This window comes from Nycticebus coucang, chromosome 7 (genome assembly GCF_027406575.1).
Source record: "Nycticebus coucang isolate mNycCou1 chromosome 7, mNycCou1.pri, whole genome shotgun sequence".
In the NCBI taxonomy this organism is placed as follows: Eukaryota; Metazoa; Chordata; class Mammalia; order Primates; family Lorisidae; genus Nycticebus; species Nycticebus coucang.
Genome location: NC_069786.1, coordinates 55,984,914 through 56,005,426, shown reverse-complemented (window position 1 = coordinate 56,005,426; position 20,513 = coordinate 55,984,914). Strand labels below are relative to the sequence as shown.

At 41.6% G+C, this 20,513-nt stretch overlaps 1 protein-coding gene across 13 annotated transcripts in view; it reads left to right on the top strand.

Annotated features, from left to right (window-relative positions):
- The window catches only part of RBMS1 (RNA binding motif single stranded interacting protein 1), a 226,729-nt gene that overhangs the window by 87,062 nt on the left and 119,154 nt on the right, over nt 1-20,513 (top strand). For 4 of the 13 annotated variants that reach the window (XM_053597164.1, XM_053597170.1, XM_053597165.1 and 1 more), the window contains exon 1: nt 862-1,248. The exons of 7 other annotated variants lie outside the window; for them this stretch is intronic. In XM_053597164.1, coding sequence (XP_053453139.1) covers nt 1,180-1,248 — 69 coding nt within the window. In that variant the 5' untranslated portion in view covers nt 862-1,179. Of the gene's footprint in view, nt 1-861; nt 1,249-20,373; nt 20,479-20,513 lie in introns of those variants that run through there. 2 more of the 13 variants (XM_053597168.1, XM_053597169.1) reach the window with 2 other exon arrangements.

Sequence of the window (20,513 nt, the reverse complement as noted above, 5' to 3'; positions counted from 1 at the left end):
TAAAGGTAGAGGGGAAAGGGGGCCGCTAGAGCAGTTTTAGGTCATTTCAACCGCGAAACAAAGGAAATTACCTCTTCCCCTCCCTTTTTGTGCCGAGTTTCTCTGTCCCCTGAAAAGATCCCATTTGCGTCTCATCTAATAACTAACATAAGGAATTACACTATTTCAGTTTTCAGGAAGGAGAGAGGGCTAAAACCAACGGATGTAAATGCTTTTCGCTGTCTACTTGATGCTACTGTCTTCTTGAAGGAAAGCTTGTAAACTCCGGCACAGGAGTGAAACACAAAACTTTACCGAGTGTATTTGGGTGAGAGGCTGGGGAGTGGAGACCTGATTTTCTCTGCTAAAATCTTAGCCCATGAATTGAGGGAATGAGATTCGCAGAGGTTTGTTCGTGGAAACAGGAGCGATCGTCCTCACCTTATCTGGGGAGGCGGATCGGTGTAGTTCGGTAGATGAAAGGAGGGACAGCAGACCCGGGGGTCAGTTTGCTTCCTCCCCAGGAGCCTGAGTGACCCCCGGAGCGATGCCCTTAAAAGGGGCCTCGAGCTGCGGTGCGAAGCTGCCCCTGGTGCTTAGGCTAAAAACCGTAGGGGAAAAAAGGACACAAGAGTGGGGTTGGCTACTCCAAGGAATGTGCGGCACGCGGGGAGCCAGACCCAACCATTGCATCAGAGCGGGGGCGCCGGCGGCTCCCCGGGCCGTGCGGCCCGGACCCCAGCCCCGGGCCGGGGAGGGAGAGCGCGGGGGCCGGGCGGCCGGCGGGGCGGGCGGGAGGCGCGGGTGGGCCTGGGCGCGGCGCGAGGCGGTGCGCGGCCGCCTCCCCGCCCCCGGCCGGCGCGCTCTCGGGGCGGTGGTTGAGGCCGCGGGAGGTGGGGACGCGGCGGCGCTGCTCCTCCGCTGCCGCCGGGAGAGTCGGCGGCGCCGCCAGTTGCGCGCGCGAACTCCGTCCATGGCACGCAGGGCGGCGGCCACCCGAGCTGCTCCGGTCTGCCCCGCCGCCGCGCCGCACTTGTAGGCGAGTGCGGAGTCGAGGGCGGAGAAGTCAGCCCCGAGCTGCCGCGGCCCCCGCCGGCCGCAGCCGCGCGGCGAGAGCGAGTTCCCGGCGCGGCCCCGGGCCCGGCCGGCCCCCTCCTTGCGTCCTCCCCCTCGCGGCCAGGCTGCCCGGCGCCCGCCGCGATGATCTTCCCCAGCAGCGGCGGCAACCCCGGGGGCAGCGGCAACTGCAGGACGCCCTATCGCAAGCAGGTGAGGCGGAGGCCGGAGAGCCCCGCTCTACAAAGGGCGCAGCGCTCGGCCCGGCCCCGCTCCCCCTCGGGGGACCGGGCTGGGCGGTGACCTTGTTCCCGAGGAACGCGGCCCGCGGGGACGGCTCCGGCGGTGACCTAGCAGGGGAGATGCCCTGGCCCCTCCGGCCGGGCAGGGCAGGGTGGGACGTGGAGGAAGAGGAAGGGGAAGGGGCGGAGAGGAGGCGCGAGCGGCGCGCCTGGCCGGGGGCTTTGCCCGGCTCTGCAACAAGTTTGGGTTTCCCCGAAACCTTTGTGTGTAGGGGAGTACGGTGCTAAGTCCTAACGCTGGTGTGCAGTCTAGGCTCAGAACCCCAGAGAACCTGCTTGATTCGTAGGAAACCCGGAAGACGCGTGTGAGTGTGTGTTTGTGTGTGTGTGTGTGTGTGTGTGAGAGAGTGAGAGATCGCCCGCGCCCCCTCCCTTATTAAAAAAGAGACAGAAAGAAACAGGAACTTCTACTGTCACTTTCTCAAGGTTTTCAGTTTTCAGAAGCACAGGGAAATCCTGTGACATCCTAGTTGCAGAAGATTCGTGGATAAGCCTGAGTCATACACATGCCTTTTCCTATTTTAATACCGTTTCATACATTTTTTTAAATAGATTGAACTCCAGAGACACTTCAGTGGTTAGATCAAAATCCCCTGCTGGTGAAAGGAATGGAGCTGGGAGCTTACGGTTGTGGCCCTTTCTTTTGTTTTTCATCTTTGTTTTTAAAAGAAGGTTACTGAAGCCATGTTGTGATAAATCTCACAGAGCCTTTCAGCAGCCGCAATAACAAAACCTAGCTCTAAATTATGTAAAAAATGTGCAGGTCTGTTTAGAAAAGGTTAAACTGATTTGAGAGGTCAGTGGCAAGATGCTTGTTGAGAAAACAAAAACTCGATTGCAGATATTTTTTCGCCATAGTAAATCTCTTGTTTCTACATCCTTAGCCACCAAGACAAATCAATTAAGTTATTATCCCAATAATGATACAAGCAAACTGTATCCTTCTATGCAGACCATAGCTCTATTAAGGTCATGACGGATGACCCTGATGCCTGGTGGCTTTCCCATAGGTGTTCACAGGAGTATTGATTAGTTCTTGTTCTCAGAGTCATTCTTTTTTTAGGTATGTCCTAGCATAAGTATATTTGCAAGTATTTTTGCAGTGTTGAAATGTTTTCTGGTGTTTAGTTCTTTGACATGTTAAATTTCCCTTTAAAAAGGTAGTAAATACACCCTGGTATGTGTGCCTGTGACGTGGAAGTCCATGGAACTTTTACCTGGGATAAGAAAGTCCTTCCTTTAATTAGAAAAATAAGATCATGTCTGCATTTGTCCCTTGGCTGAAGTACATGATAAAATTGTCAAGATTTAGATGGAGGCATCTCAAAAAGTCACTTCTCTTCTTGGGGCTTCATTTAAAATAAATGCCCTCGGATGCAGCACACATCAACTTCATAAATGAAGCCAATTTACAATAAACATTCTTCTCTCAACCCCTCCTCCTCCACCCACCTCACTCTACCTGAAAAGATGGCTAATTATGTTAGGACCTTGTGTATTCATTTATTTGTTGTCAAAACCCAGCGGGGTGTTAGCTCTGAAATGGGGAAAAAGCTCTGAGGGTGAGGCCTTTTGCTGTGAGGGGCTGGAGGTTTTGTATGTGAAGGGGGGACAGCCTGCTGGTCTGGAGCACGCTGATAAGATGCTCTTCTTTTCACAGGGCTTTCCTTAGATTCAAAGACTAAAAGGGCTGACTGAATCAGAAAAACAAACAGACTTTCTTTTTTCTATAGGCAAAGAAAGAAATGAATGTGTAGGCATTATACAGACACAAGACCCCGGGTACCAGTGGTATTTGAGTCAAAGGTTTCTTTTGTTAGTATTTAGCCATTCACCGGGTAAGCACACTTCTAGCACAGGGACCTGGTTGCCATGAGTGACTTTGTGATCTCATCCTGGCTTAGCCTAAATGGGAAGCCTAATTAATGCTTTTTATAAGATTTTGCGATGTTAACTTGAACGTTTTCAGTTCGTATTAGTTTGTTCATTTTGATGAAAGAATTAGAAAATTTTAGGTATATAATACGGTTTGATTTTAATCTAGAAATACATAATCAGGTGTTAGAGCTGGTTTCAGATATTTTGCCTGAGGAAGGAATTGAATGTAAGCAATACGTAAAAGTATATTAAAAAAATCACTTTTGAAAAAAATGGAATGGATCTGAATCGTATTTGTATTATGCATACATAATAGTCAATAGCTAACAGTCACTGAGCACCTTACGCTGTTCTAAATGCTTTTGGTATATTAACTCATCTAGTCATCTTGATAGCCCTTCAAGGCAGATAATATTACCATCTCCATTTCACAGTTAAGAACTCTGAGGCATGGATTAAATAACTTGCTCTGAGTCAGTACCACTCAAAGTGCAGAGCCAGGATTTGAACCCTGAAAGTCATGCACTTAAAATCACCGTACCACAACTGCCTCCTTACATAGATATCTCTAGGAACTCACGGAAAGCCTATCTGCATCATTACCCATCACTCTTCTAGTCTCAGAAGTCCAGTTGAGGGATTCCTCACACCTTTTTGGAGGTGGGGGCAGGTTGTGAGATAGGAGATGAAAGATGAAGTAAATGGATGACATGGGTGATGAGTCTGTGATGTTCAGAAGCAGCATTGTTGTCAAAATACTGCTTTACTGAACAGTTGTGCACTTTTTAAAACTGAATACATTTTACATATGCAGTTAACCCTCAGTATCCCTGGGAAATTGGTTCCAGGGTTGCTCAAGTCCCTTGTGTAAAATGGTGTAGTATTTGGCATTTGCATATAACCTACATACATATCCTCCTGTATATTTTTAAGTCATCTCTAGATTACTTATTAATACAATGTTAATGTTATGTAAATAGTTGTTATACTGTGTTGATATTTTATTTGTATTATTTAAAATACTTGTATTGTTATTTTTTTATTGGGTTCCCCCCTAAATATTTTTAATACGAGGTTAGGCAGATTCAGAACCCCTGATATGGAGGGCTGACTCTGTATATGGGAGTCAGCCGGTTTCAGTTAAAGCAGAGGTAGGTGGTGCTCACCCGCTTCTCCCACCACGTAGTGCAGCCAGGGAATCAGGAAGCACTGATCTCTGGCATCATCTGAGATAAACAGGATTTTCCTGCATCACAGGCCTGTGAGCACATTAGAAATACACCTGCTCAGCCCAGGTCAAAGTGAGACGCTTTTGAGTGGAGTGAAAACCCAGTAGGCAGTATCTAGGTAAAGATGTGTTGGTGCAAGTCTCAATGGAGAAATGTGTGTGTGCTATTACTATTGACTGTGATGTGTCAAGTACATGATATTCATTAAGCAAATCCAATCTGATTGTATGAAAACAGAACCCCCACAGAAAACAGAATGAAAACCCTTTTTGAGGACTTTTGTGTTTGTGCAAATATTTTAGTGTGGTTTGGAAGAAAAAAGGTGCTTTAGTCTTAAAGGCCTTTAAATATAGAAAAGTGACATTTTCGTTTTCCTTTGTGTTATGTTTCCTGAATTCTTTTATGAGCTCTTTCTCTTTTCATGTTTCCTTGCTTCTCTTTTGGAACTGCTCTCTTGAGGTAGTTGACTCAGTTATGCCGTATACTTTGGTTTTCGCAAATTGTGGCATGAAGGATGACCTTTTTTGCTAAGTAGTGTCTTACCCCCCTTCATTTGCAGTAGGGTTTTGGGGGTAGAGGAGTGAACGTAAAATTTCTCTCTTTGCACACACGTGTCTTTTTCTTTACAAATGGTCTTGCCCGCTAATAGTTGTTAAATGTTCCTAACTTTTGATGAGCGAAGTACTTATTTCCCCAGTTTAAGTAGATTTACATAGTTTAGTGCTTTCTTGAAGATTAACTGGGTGTAGCTGCACGTGAGGAATTCAACAGTGATTCAGTGTTTGGCCTTGTTTAGAGGATGACACACAAAGCTGTTGATTAATCCTCTTCAAGCAGTTTCTGTTCACAGCAGTTTGTGTTCAGTAGATTGGGTTTTTGTTAAAGTTTGAAGATTAAAGTTGGGCATAGAAGTCATTTAAATGAACACTTCTCAGCAAGTTCCAGTTTGTTATTTTTTAAAAGAAAGTAAATGTTTCCAAGCTACAGAGAGTCAAGGTTTAGGGGACCGCAGTAGAAGGTAAATTGGCATGTACGGGTAAGACTTTGTTCCATTTTTGTATTGTGTTATCTTTATGTATTGTGATTCAGCAGGGTTTGTGACTCAAGGCGGCAAAGTTTTAAATACCAGCCCATACATAGCCATTTGAAAAGTGTAGAATTCATCAGTGACTGCCCACTTTTTCTGCTAGGTGCCCCCTTTGGTGTCTCACTGCGTTTTCCATAGTTCGCTTCTGGTTTTAAACACATTTCTTCTCTTTTTTGTTTTTCCCTTCCTGCTGTCAGTTATGCTCACCAGATATTGGCAATGCTTTTCTTTTTACGCACTTCCTTGGTGGTGGTGGTACATTGTGTCTTTTCCAAGTTTCTGAGAATGTATTTGTAAAGTACTCAGCCAATAAATAGTATTTTAACTGTTTACATGGTATCTCCTCTAAACTAGAGAAGGATCTAGAGTTTTGAGGCAGTGAAATTAAATGGCCTAACCGATGAAAGCCTCTGCATCCAGGGCCATGTCTGCGATCAGGAAAAAGAGAAGGAAGCCCGGTCAGGAACAGCTGGACCTCACTATACTTTCCTTTCCTTGGCCTCCCGGAGACATGTGGCACACAGAGCATCCCAGATTTCAGCTTTGAGAATTGTGGCCCTGACAATTATTAGTGTTTTTTGTTTGTTTCATGAAGGCCTTTCCAAATAATAGACGAGACGTGGAGTTAAATATGAATTTCAGATAAACCGTGAATAATTTCTTAGTATGAGTATGTTCCTAATAGTTCATCATGCTGCATATTTTTATTTGCTAAATCCAGCAACCCTGTCTCTGGGGAACCCAATTCAATTAGTTATTTAAAAAAAAAATCATGATTATAAAACATTATTCCTACTACTACTTAAAATATTGCGTCTTGGCATATTCCTTAAGCCCTAATAATAATGCAGAATTCACATTTTACCTTCTCTAACAGTGTAGTCAATGCTGCCTCCTGTGTTCAACCTAAACTGGCTGTACCATTTGCATGCTTTTTCACTTAACCTCCGTACCGTCAATTTCTGCTAAGTAAAGATAATAGTGCCCACTTCACAGGGTTGTTGTTGTTAATCCTTCTAAGGTGTTATTATTAAAGTCCCCACAGAGCAAGCAACAGCGGGTGGTCCTAGGAGACTCTGTGTGGTCCAGAGAGACCTTGACAAGGTCTCCTAAGAATGGGCTGTGTTTACAGCCTCTAAGAATGGTCCATGTTGAGAATGAGGGACAGCCTCAAAAAGGGTCAGGATCTGAAGGTTGAAAGTGTACTTCTCAATCATATTAAAAAAAAAACTAGGAAAAATGTAGAAAAGTGGGTCCTGCCCTATTTTTAAAAAATGGTCGCGGATTATGCCTTTAGTAGCAGAGATTGGTTTTTCTTTGGGGAAGGAAAGCTTGTCAATCCCCTCCTTTTTGTTACATGCAGATAATATGATTGAGGAAGGTAAAAAGAGGCAGATAATATGATTGAGGAAGGTAAAAAGATCCCTCTTATCAATGAAAAATGCTACGGTTTAATTTGATGAAAACTGACAGATTTGATTATTGGTGTATGATATGCACAATTATTTTCTGAATTCTTCACTTTGTCTTCTTTGTATATTTGATTTTCAAAGATGCCGTCTACCTTTGCATTATTCAGAAAAATAAACATTTTTTTCTTTTGCTCTTCTTTTCTTCAACATCTGTAAGTGGTGGGTGTTTTTAAACTCATAACCATACAGAATGCTTTGCTTAAACACATTCTAAAAGCTTGGTAAACTTTAAAATAGGCTAGATATACTTATAGGAAGGATGAAAGCTTTTTTTCCTGGGGATAAAAGGGGAAAAAAAAGGTAGCAAATGAAATTCTGAATGAAAATAATCAATGTAAATTATTATTTAACACCTATTAAACGATAGCAGCATTGACAAAGCTTGGTGTTAGGCCCAGTAGTACCCTAATAAATAGAAAAATAAATAGAAATCCATGTCGGCTCCACCTTATTCATTAGGAATTTCACAACAGTGCAATGTAAACTAGGGAAGATTATTTTGTGTTTGTTAATTGTGTGTACAATACAGTCTCGATCTATTTTTTTAAGTAATGGAAGAAAATATGCCAAAATATTAGCAAGTGGTTTCCTATGTTGTAGAATCACCAGAGACTTTTTTCATGATTCTTTACGTTTTTTTATTTTTCCCAGTCTTCCTGCCACCGTTGCCCTCTATAGTGAGCACACAATCCTTTGGTTGGTTATCAAGAAAAAGACAAAATGAAAAAAACCCTAGAGAGTTGTATTATTTTTAGTCTCTCAAAATTGTGTTGAAATCCTAGAGAATGTATGTTGAGAATTTCAAGCATGAAGTTGCCGCTTGTTTCTAATGCCTGAGTTTTGTGATGTGGACATTTCCTACTTACAAATTCTGTTTTTTTTTTCCTTCCAACTCCTGTGCTACCTTTTTGGAAATCCTTTATTTCTGGTAAATGTTTTTTATATTAAATAACTTTATATTTTCCTATTTATGCATATTTTAAACAGGCTTCTGGTACTTTTAGAAACTTTTTTAAGGTATAATTTATCTATATGAGTTAATGAAGGGCAAAATTTTATATTCTTGATTACTTTTCCAAAGAGTAGCTCTTACAGATGTTCTGAATATCAAGGGATTATCCCGTTCACCTCTTTTCATTTGACTTACAGCTGTTTTATAGACAGATAAACCCCCCTCCCCCATTTAATTTCTGTATTTAAGGTGACATTCCAAGACTGTTTTCTTATGTCAGAACCCTTTGGGTTTATTTTATTATGAATACTTATTATTGTCTTCATTGCAGACTTCCTTTCAGGCTTTTAGCTGTTTGAAAGGGCAGTGCAGTGGAAGGTGTGGCTTCTTCAGAAGCATTGTCTTTAATGCTTAATGGAATGGTGAGGACTTCTGTAAATACATGGTACAGACAGCGTCAGCACTGTAGAAGCAGCTGTGGTGTGTAACCCAGGGGGGCGTGTTCAGTGTGTCTGGGGAGTTTTAGGTGTGTCCTGCGGAGGCAGCAAGGCCTGAGATAGAAGGGAGGAGGAGAGAGTCTTAAAGGGAGGAATGGAGAGATGGGAGCCAAGAGACAAGGAGTAAAACGAGAATTAACCTTGTTAGGTCCTGACTTTGCTAGTGCCTGCTTCACTTTACAAAATCTGTCCCGGTCTCATTGCTTTGGTGCTATGGGTTGGGAGCAAATATGTAACGTCGTTGTTTTGTATTATTCCGGATTCTTACCTCCCTTTTCCCCTTGTATCAGTCCTATCACCCAGCATTTCCTTTCTCTGTTCTAAGACAAGATCTCTTTGTCTCTCTCTCTCCTTTGAAGAAGCTGCCTATAAATCACCTTTTTTGAAAACCATTTATGATCAGTCTGACCCTATACTTCCTCAAGCATTCTAAAAACGACTTTGATTCTCCTTTGTAGTCTCAGATTTGTATGTCACATGCATCAGACCAACCCTTAAGAGAGTGGGTAAGTTCTTTTGTTTAAATGAAAGTTTAACAGAGACACAGACATTGAGTTAAGCAATTATTGAGCATGTAGCATGAGTTAAGTGGCTTTTGAAACAGATATGACTCCTTGGCAGGTAATTTGGCATGGTACAGAGATACACTGTTGGTCCTGAGGGGAGAAGCTGGCCCGGGGAACCGGTTAGCAAGCTGTTAAAACAGCTGAGAGAGGTGGTAAGGGCCCAAAATAAGGCAGTTAAATCGGAGGCAGGAGGAGAGACCAAATTTATAGATATTTGAATACATGAAGCCCCTAAAATTGTGCGAAAAATGTTGCATACCGTGGTTATTTCCTGGGTAGAAGTTCATGGCGTTTGTCAATTTGTCAAAGGAATCTGTGTCTCTGGAAAGATTTTGTGACTGCATGTAGTAGGCAAGTGAGAAGGTGGTCTTGAAGATGATGCGAAAATTACTAATGCAGGAGGCAGGGACATTTTCAGGTGGAAGGGAAATTACAGCAAAGATCTCAAGACAGAAAACATGTACTTTATTAGGGGAATGGTGAGTAATTCGGGTCAGCTGGACCGCAGGGAAGACGGAGTGCAGAGGGCCATAGATTAAGCTTGTTATTGAGAAGGGAGCCTGAGTTGAGAAGGTATGGTCTCAGTTGAAATAAAGATGTAAAACTGCCAACGTCAATGTATTAAATGGAATCGAGTTAAGATATTGTGCAGGAAGAATTGACAAGATTTGTCTGGTGTCTTGACTGGAAAGAGAAAAGTTACTGCAGCCTTGCTTGCTGTGGGCTCAGTGATGAGGGAGAACCCAGCCTTTCTGTTACAAGGGTCTTCTACTTTTTTTTTTTTTTTTAAGATATTAAAAATAAGTAGAGGAAGGCTTGCTACCTTCTAATACTCAGTGTCCTGACATCTGGGATGCACAGCCGTGTCCAGGTCAGTTTCTCATAAGGAAGAATTGTCCAGCCTAAGTGGCTAATCATGCCCCCCAGTGAGAACCACTTTAAGAGCCCAGTTTGGATCCGGGAGATGCTTGTAAACATTTCTTTACTGCTCCCTCAGGATTGCCTGGAAGTCAGTGTAGAAGCTGCCTCACGTGGCTGCATGGATTTTCACGTTTGTCCCCAATCCTCACATTCTTATATGGCAAACCTCTTTCTTGGTGATATTTATCATCTGTAACTGTGGTCACCTACAACATCTGTAGTATCGTGAGCACATTGGTTGTGGTAAAGCATCTTCCTCCTCAGTAGGATTGTGGAAGATGGGCAGGTAGAGCGGTGAGGGCTTTATTCATCCTACCACAACAAAATAGTTTCTGGAGAAAGGCGATGAGTTTGATCTGGCCATTTTAGTTTGGCCACATGAATCACACGTGACTCTGCTCACTTCCTATGCCAAGCAGAGATTTTTAGCTAGCAGTTAGAAATAAAAGACTAGAGCTCTGGTGAAGAAGCACAGAAAAGCCTCAGACTTAATAGGCTGAGCTGGGAAGGGAGTAAAGTACCCCAGGGGGAGAGTGTGTCAAGAACAGGGATGGGATCTACCTGGGGAGCACAGATTCTGCTGCAGGGAAGACTAGGGTGAGCCTCTGGCAAAGTAGGAGAAAGAAATGGCAGAATACTGGGAGAATTCAGAGAGTGTCTCAGAAGCCCAGGAGAACAAAGTTCTAAGAAGTGGTCAGCTCCTTTAAATGTTGCCAAGAGGTCATGGAAGACAAAGGCCTTGTAAAAGGCTATTGGAAATATCCATTGGGAGGCCTTTGTGAGCCTTTGAAACACAAGTTTCAATAGAGTACTATGTGTGTGGTGGGGCAGGAAAGGGGGGGTGGAGGCCAGGGTGGTAGGAAGCACATTCCAAAGAGTTTAAAGAGTGAATGAGTGAAGAGGGTGTGTCCTCAGTTAGGAAAGTCAGATGCTGGGAGGAAAGAGAGTCCCTTCGAAAGGTTCCAGCAGCAGCCTGGAGACAGGATGATTTCAGCCCTGTGAGGGTGACTGGAGGTGGAGCAGGGCACTAGAACAAAGAATATTTGGAAATAGGTCTTACTTTTCAGAAAGACTGAGGCGGGGTTAGTCTTACAGGAAAGGGATCTGCTCAGAGTTTCCTGTTAGTGATCCAGGCAGGAGATGAGTTATGCTAGAAATGGTAGGAACTCCAGTGGAGCTCAGCTTTTTAAAAGTGTGCATTTCAGTAAAGAGGGGAGGTCATCTGTTCATATTTTTTTTTTTTAAATGAGATTCTACGCTTAATGAGTGTAGTAACAGATTCGGAATAATTGCTTTGGGGGATGTGGTGAGCATTCAGAGATGAGGAAAAGGCTGCCTTTGCTGTGGTGAGGGCCCACAGAAGTTCAGTAGTCTCAGCCAGCAAGGTGCTCTGACTCTCCTTCAGTAATAAACAAGGGAAAGAATCTGGATGAGGGGTTCGGTAGGGTTTGGCCTTGGCAAAAAGAGTACACTGTGACAATTGAGAGTATGATTTCGAAGGATAAGAAAACCAGTGAAATTGAGTGACATAATAAACTTTCAGAATAGCAAAGGGCATGGAGGTTCTGATTAGATAAAAAGAAAAGTCTCTGAGAGGTTAAACATAAAGTAGTTCGTTTCAAATAGTAAATTACGAGGTTAAAATCCTGCGGGTAGAGTAATTCCAGGGTCCTTACGCGGAGTTGTTGGAAAGATTAAATGAGATACGATGTACGTGTCTTGTTCTGCACCTAATAAGGGCTCAGGTGCTTCTAAATTATTAAGATGGGAGCTCTTGTGTAAATTATATCTCCCCATATCTACTATTTGTGTAAATCAAATCCTATTTCAAACAGACTTCAACCAACCATGAACCACAAACCAAAATAAAATATTAAATTTTTTAACTGAACCGCAAGCCCAACTTGAGTTTAAAACAACACCATCAAACCATTTCAAAACATACCGTAAGTTGGTTTTAAAGAGAAAAAGGTGGACATGGGTGTGGACCCCAACTTCATCACTTGAAAGTACATTTCTTAAATTTTCTGGGACATGATTTCCTCAGTGTCAAAACTGGGGATAGCAATTAGTATGACTGAGATAATGATTAGATGAAGTCACATGAAATACACAGCCTGGCACGGATATTGGGGTGCTTGCTCCTTCCTCCTATGGGGTGTCTCATCACACATCAGTTTGCACAAGAAAAGGTCTTGGAGAGTGGGTCAAGGAAAGCCTGCAGTTCTAATTGTGGAAGATGGTGACCATTCTGTTCCTTAGCAAAAAATACTTGTGATGAAAAAGACCTAAAAGAGAAAGTCTAAGATGTAAGCAGACAGACAATGTGAAACAATTAGCAACTACAAAAAAAAAACAAAACAAAAAACACCCCAAAATGAAAGAGAAACACTGTTCTCATTGGGAAAATGAAAATGATTCTTACATTCTTATGTTTTATTCACATATAAACAAGTGAATATAAGTAAAGTGCCTTATGACATGTAAACACTACAGAGATGTTATGAAGATTTCTGAAATAAATGCTCTGAATTACTATGCTTCTTTCAGTATCCAATTTTAAATTAAGAATTTTATTGTTTAAAGCTGCTTTTCCCAAACTGTGTCACTAACATACTCAGGTTCCATTAAATGTTGAAAATGTTTCAGAAATAAAATATTCAGTGTATAAAGAAACTTGGAAAATGCTGTATGATATCTAGTATCGTTCAGGAGAGTAACAGTATCAATTAGCAGAAAAAAAAGCTCTGAGAAGTCTTGTAGTAAGGACATCTGTCCAGCTTTATTTCATTGTTTCCCTATAATTATTTGATCATGGGATCAACTTAGTCTTAAAATATCTACTAACTATATTCTTGGAATTGTTTGGGGAATAATTATTTAAAGGAAGCTTGCATTTTGGAGTTAGAAAGGACATTAGAGATTACCATGTCTAACTTCTTTAATTTATTAATAAGGAGTTAAAAATCCAGAGACACCGAGTGATTTGTTCAAAATCTTACAACTTAAAAAGCCTAGGTCTTCTGAGTCTTCCTGATGCTTCACTGCCCTACCTTAAAAGCTTTGCTCTTTGGCCTGGCTCAGTGGCAAGCCTCTCATCCCAGTGCTTTGGGAAGCAGAGGTAAGAGGATCACTTGAGGGCAGGAGTTCAATATCAGCCTGAGCAACACAGTGAGACCCCCTTCTCTACAAAAGAAAAAAAATCCCTGAGTGTGGTGGCACATACCTGTAGTTACAGCTTCTCAGTCAAGTGGATCCCTTGAGCCAGGAGTTGCAGATTACAGTGAGCTGTGATCAGACCTCTGCATTCCAGCCTGGGTGACAGTGAGAGCCTGTCTCAAAAAAAAAAAAAAGGACGTTCTTCTTCCAAGTATGGCACACCCTTACACCAACACGTTTTTCTAATGAACTTTAAAGGGTATATCTTTTTTTTTTTTTTTTAATTATTAATAGGCTTCAGAATTGTTTTCATGAGTGGTTTTTTTTTTTTTTTTAATCATCATTCCCCGAATAGAGTAGGCCTTTAGTGATAGTAACTTGCATGTTATCTTCAGACAAAATATATCAGTATCTGCTGACTCTCATTTTGCTTCTCATTTCTCTTAAGGTCAATTTTCCCACCAGTTTTATTGCTTTTTAAAACGTTTACAAAATGAAGTTGACTGACTTAAGAAATCAATCTAGTTTAAAATATCAGTGATCTGGAAAACCCACAAGTTCTAATTATTGATGAATACTCTTTTGCCCTCTAAATTTTTGTCTTTTTCATATAATTGTCAGTGGGTAGGCAAATTTGCATACCTCTAGCCCCTTCCTGCCTGACTTATTACAGCATACAGAATTTACTCTGTGGTTTCTAGGCGTAAGTTCCTGTGTTGAAGCAACCACAGTTAAGACTTTACAACACTACATTGCAGAAGGTTCATGTGGAACATACTGTTGTGCGTTCTTAAAAAATCTGAATGGTTACTCTAACGCCCTTTGTTATAATTGAGATAATTCAGACACCAGTTGTTAACTTATAGCATTTTTCTTTTTATCTATATTAGTTGCATAGTCGAAAGAAAGGTGGGTAGATATCTGTTGGCCTCCCTCACTGTTTTTGGTGTCTACAACATGAAATTTTAATGGGAATCAGTCCTATGATGTGATAGTAAAGTTTTAGAGGAAGTGATGTGAAGGACTGTCCATTCATGTGTTATCACAAAAGAAGAATAGTATATTAGTGCCAAAAGGACCTAATGATCAGCTTTTTCCTACACTCCTTTTAAAGTCAAGGACATTTTAACATCACTTAGCTTATTTGTAATAAAGCCAGGACTAGCACCTATATATCCCTATTGCTAGTGCAGTTTGGACATTTTTAAGCAAATTCAGCTTGGGTTATCATTCATTTAGTCCATATTTTAGAGTACATTATGGGGGCTAAGAACTGTGTTAGGCCCTGAAGGGAATAACAAATTAATATGCCTGCTCTCAACCGTGTAGTCTAATAGGGACTGTGAAACAGTTATATGAATAACTATATGTTAGAAATGAATGCCATAAGAGGGTCAAATATTTAAGTAGAACATAGTAAGAATATGTCTAATTTGTAGTTGTCATGCTTCAGTTGACCTGAATTTTGACTCTTTTACTTCTAGGTGCATTTGATTTGATCCCAGGATTGAATAAGGTTCTCAGTTGGCTGTTTTGTGTTGGTTGTCACCATAGAGTTACTCTACCCTTTAATTGACTTTATCAAGCTGCTTACTAGGGTACTAAAGCAGAATGGAGAAGAAAAGGAAGTGTATCTTTTACATTCTTGGCATCAGTTCATTGCTGAATTTGGTTTTAGTTCTTCAAAAGGGATGTGGAAAACTATGAAGCATTAAAAGAAATGTAAGCAAAAATGATAGCACTTCCAATTCCAAGGGACCCTTCCTCTTTTCATTGTTCTCTAGTTACATATGTGAACATAGGATTGGGATAAAGTACTTATGGAATGGAATTGGGATTATTGATAATCAAGGAAACAATAAAGGTTTACATAGGAACTGTCCATACATTTCATGAACTGTGTGTAGCTGGGGTCAGCAAATGCTTTTCTGTGAATGGCCAATGGTAAATATTTTAGGCTTTCTAGGCCATGAGGCCTTTGACAGTTACTTAGCTCTGCCTTTGTGGCTCAAAAGCAGCCATTGGTAATACAAAAACAAATGGGCATGGTTGTGTTCCAGTAAAACTTTAAGTACAATAGCCAGCTGGTACAAGTGGTAATTGGCCTACAGATAGTAGTTTGTGGACCTCTGATCTGTAGGATGCTTTTTTGTTTGTTGACTCTTTGTATCAAAAGTTGTATAGAAGGAAAGAAAATGAAGCCTAACCCAGTTAATAATGATACTTATTAGCACCATCAGTATGATCATGGCATAGTCAGTCTGATTCATGGCTTAGGGTAAAAGATTTTACATTAAGAGCTCCATCTTGACTAGGTAATTATTTTGTTTGGCTCTACTTGGGGAGGTATCGTTCATGTATCTATATAGTCAATATTACCTTGGTTAGGTTTATTTTGAATCTCTAAGACTTGGCCATAAATTTGAAGCAGTAAAATAGCCATGGTATCATAGAAATCATATCCTAGGAGCAAAATGTTAATGTTTAAAAAAAAAAAAATACTTTTTTGGCAAAATTTGTGTTTTACAAGTCATCAGAACAACCTTACCCAAGCAAATCACTGAAGCACCTGTGTTTCAGTTTGCTAGGACTGCCATAGTAAAGTTTCACAAACTGTGTTTCTTAACCACAGAAATTTATTTTCTCACTGTTCTGGAGGCTGGAATTCTAAGATCACAGTGTCAGCTGGACCATCCGCCCCTGAAGGTCCTGGGGAGGTATCTATTCCAGGCTTCTCTCTTACCTTCCAGCAGTTCCTTGGCTGTGGCAACATAACTTAGTTGACATTCTATGTGCTAGTCTCTGTGTCCAGATTTCCCCCTTTTTATAAGGATACGAGTCAGATTAGATTAGGGCAGATTTTTAACTTCATTACCTCTCTGAATACCCTACCTCCTAATAAGGTCACATCCCAAGGTACTGGGAGTTAGGACGCTAATCTTTCTTTTTTGGGGAGTAGGGAGACTATATAATCCATCCCATAACCACATCAGACATTTGTTCAGTTTAAGGCAAAATTCCGTGGGGCACATTGGTGGACCTAAAGTAAAGCCAGTATACTTCATGACTCACTTGTGGTCACATTAGCTTCTATAACAAAGGTATTAACCTGGGGGCCCTGTTGTCACACATTGTACAAGGAAATGATTTTTGTTGTTTTTAATTTACAAGATAGATATTTCTTTATGGAAATAGCTTAAATATGCAGACGGTTATGGAAGCATCTACTTCCAATCATAGCTGCTCCTACCCTACCTGCCATTCCAGCCAGAAGTTCCTTCCTTGCTCCCTCAAGTCTGTGTTTCCTTTGTCCCCTAGCTTTCTTCAGTTAGGCTTTATCATAAGTGACCATGGAGCTCTCCATCTTCCAATCTTGTAGTTCACATCTCTTTTTCCTTTACTTGAAGTTAGAGGTCTGCCTCTTCCCAGAAGATGATCTCTGTGCTCTGCCCTTCCTTCATTTCCTGCTATTTATTACATTGGAACAGAATTCTGATGGGATGGTTTTTCATCTACCACATCTCACTTGGTGTGTGTGGGTGTGGGTGGAGTGGAAAAGCAGTAATGCCCTTTGTCTTGAGCAGGGGATGAGTTGCACCACTCCCATTAAGGGATCAGGTTACCTCTGGGGAATGGGAGTGAGTTCCTGCAGTATTCTGGCCCATTTGTAAGATTGTTTTGAAAGCTACTTTAGAGCTGTAGTTCTGTAAGAATGTGAAGGGGAATTAAAACTTAAATTTCTTGCATCTTATATAAGAGTTGAAGGATGTACATGTATTCCATGAGAGGTGCTTCACTTTTGTTATTCTCGACCCTCACTGTTTTGGTGAACTTCCTTTATGTCTTTGTTTTTTGTCTTTTGGAGGTTTTTTTTTGCAGAATACAGAGGACACATTTCAGATGGTGTTGATTTTAAAAAAATAGCTTAGTCATTTTTCTTTTATAAAAGAATTTCTCATTATATGTAATCGTTGCCTAATTGCTGAGTTGTTCTTTAACCTTTTGTTTGAGTATATTTCTCATTGCCAGCTGGATTGTTTAGTATCTTTGGGCACATAGGCCTCTATTTCTTTGTAGCATAGTGTTTGTGTATGTCATGCAGGGGGGGCACAATATTTGCTGACTTCATTCTCAGTTTTTCTTTAAAATTTCCTGTGTCTGTACTGCATTTAAAACATGGATTTGCTCGTGTAAAAGTTTTGAAAGCCCGGCGTACTATCAGTCACTATTTCAGCATAGATTTGTCAGTGGCTGTCAATGGGGTGTGAAAGGAATATGTCTAGAGGTACTCTACCTTTTCTGCTTAAAATGGGGTCACTGGGTTTACCAAAGCAGCCAACTCTGAAATTTTTGCTGCTAACATCTCAGAAGTTACAGTAAGGATAGAGAATTGTGAAATGAACGCACGTGGACTTGACTCCGTGGCTGAATCGGCCCGGAAAGAGCTTGTGTTGTAACTGTGTAGGTGGGGCTCTGTGGAAGGCTTCTCCCCAGGGGATTCATCGGGGCAGACCCAGTTATATGGTTGTATTTGTTGGTCCTCAGTGAAGTATGTAGACTTGTTAACCTAGAGGTGGACATTGAACTGCCTGTCAATTAGTGGAGCCTCAAGTTTAGAAAAAGACATTGAATGATCAAAAGCACTTGCTAAAATGTGGAGAATTACGCAATTCTTATTCATCTCCCCTAAGGGAGGACTGCAGAAAACAAGCATTAGGATAAAAAGGATAGTTACTGTAATATCTGTAATGTGATCTCACTTGCCTCAGTCCTGTGGTTACCACGACAGCCCCACCCACTGCAGCTAATGACAAAAAATTCTGAAATTCTGAATATTGACAACCATATACAAGTCTATTGAATAGCAAGAGGGGAAAGCAGCCTAGAAAATCAAGTCACGGGGATGGTCTTAGGATTTGATAAACAGGCAGCGAATATCTATTCTATGATCAAATTTGTTGAAAGCAACAACTCTCATAGCCAGAGCTGTCCAAACTTTTGCCTTCTCTATGCCACATTGGAAGAAGATCTGTTTTGGTCCACACACTACACAAACACTAACAGAAGCTGATGAGCAAAACAAAAGTCTGTGCAGAATTTTTGTGATATCAGCCACTGCAGCCTCACATAATCTGCATGCAGCCCATGGGCTGTGGGCTGGACACCCTCAAATAGAGCAGCAGTCCCCAGCCTTTTTGGTACCAGAGACCAGTTTCATGGAAGATAATTTTTCCACGGACCATAGGGTGGGGAGAGTTTTCAGAATAATTCAAGTGCATTACACTTATTGTGCACTGTATTTCCATTACTATTGCATTGTAATATATAATGAAATAATTACAAAGCTCACTATAATGCAGAATCAGTGAGAGCCCTGAGCTTGTTTTCCTGCAACTAGACGGTCTTGTCTGTGGGTGATGGGAGACAGTGACACCCAGCGTGTGTGGCTTGTGTCCTCAGTTCCACCTTTGATCATCAGGCATGAGATTTCTCAGAAGGAGCCACACCTAGATCTCTGTCATGGGCAGTTGATAATAGTGGCCGCACTTCTATGGGAATCTAATGTTGACATTGATTTGGCAGAAGGCATAGCTCAGTCTGTGATTTATGTGATTTGAGCTGTGGGGAGCCGCTGTAAATACAGATGAAACTTTGCTTGCTCGCCCGCTACTCACCTCCTGCTGTGTGGCCCAGTTCCTCAGAGGCTACAGACTGGGACCAGGCAGTGGCCTGAGTGTTGGGGACCACTGGTGTAGAAGACGTGCTTCTCAATTCTTCAAATGATTAGTCCTAGTTGGGAGGGACGGTGATCTGCATAGAATAACAGCCTCCAAGAGATAGCAGCATTTGGGAAGATAAGTCCAGGTTAACAAAAGGAAGTTTAGTAGGAATAAATAATCATAAGATCTTGCATTTGAGTAGGTATATAAAAAGAGCTGGGTGGTTGATATCTTGGTTCAGGGATACTTTGGCAGGATTTTAGGCTGTAGACTAAGTGGCTTATCAATCACAGGAATTAGGCCAGGCGTGGTGGCTCGTGCCTGTAATCCTACCACTCTAAGAAGCCCAGGCAGGAGGATCCTTTGAGCTCAAGAGTTCAAGACCAGCCTGAGCAACAAGACTGTGTCTCTACAAAAAACTGAAAAATTTGCCAGGTGTGGTGGCACGAACCTAAAGTCTCAGTTACTTAGAAGCCGAGGCAGGAGGATTGCTTGAACCAGGAGTTGGACTTGCAGTGAACTATGGCGAGGCCACTGCACACTAGCCACGGCAACAGAGTGAGACTCTGTCTCAAAACCAAAAAAACCCCAGGAATTTATTTGTCACAGTTCCAGAGGCTGGGAGTCTGAGATCAGGCTACCAACACAGTTAGGTTCTGGTGAGGGCCCACTTTTGGGTTGTAGACTGCTAACTGCTGTATCTTGTGGTAGAAAAAGAGACCTTTCTGGAGTTTGTTTTGTAAAGCTGAATCCCATTCATGAGGGCTCCACCCTTATGACCTAAGTTACCTTCCAAAGGCCCCACCTCCTAATACCTATAGCATTAGGCGTTAGGATTTCAACAAATGGCTTTTGGGGCAGACACAGGCGTTCAGTCCATAGCACATATTTGGCTACCTCCCTACATTGACCACTTGCATAAGTTGACCTAATTTTCATAGACCAGATGGACACGTTAGTACAGTAGGCCTAGTTCCTTATGTTGACCAGTTAGTTACAGAGATTCTACTGCACTTGGTTTGACCATACATGTGTATTAGCAACTTATTAACCAACAAATTAATTTATTTGCTTAGGCCATTAGTAGTTTTACTTAGATAAGTACAATTATAATATTTAGATTAAGAAACGAAATCATCCTACTGCATAAACAAAAAAGTTCTCATCCAAAAATTCTTCTCTGACTTTGGATTTTTGAAATCAGAACACATTTTTTTTTTCATAGAAGCATTGTACTATATTTGTTAGTTTGGGTCCTGGGTTTTCCTATTGAAATGTTGTCACTAGGTTAGATGCTATAGTTAGAGCCCAGAACCCGAGTCTTTTAATGGGCTTTTTAGGACTGATGTTGCCAGTATCAGTTCTGAGGCTTTTGTGAGCATAGATTTGTCATACGGTGTGCTGGGTAGAGGAAGAGAGTATCTCTCTCGCTTCTAATAATCATAGTGAAAAATGTAAATTGGATGACCTCCGGCACTCACTATCTTGTCTCTGTGAAGCTTGAGAGTAACGAAAGCGAGGCTCCACTAATGGATGCTCATCTCCGTTGTTGTAGGTCATGACTGTTCCGTCACGTTATATCCTGCTCTGGGGAATTTAAAGAGGAGTCCCAATCCCAAAGTGTCTCAAGTTGGCATTTCAGATGATGAAACTGACTCAAGTAAGAAAGTTCAGGAATGGTAACAGTTTTGAATA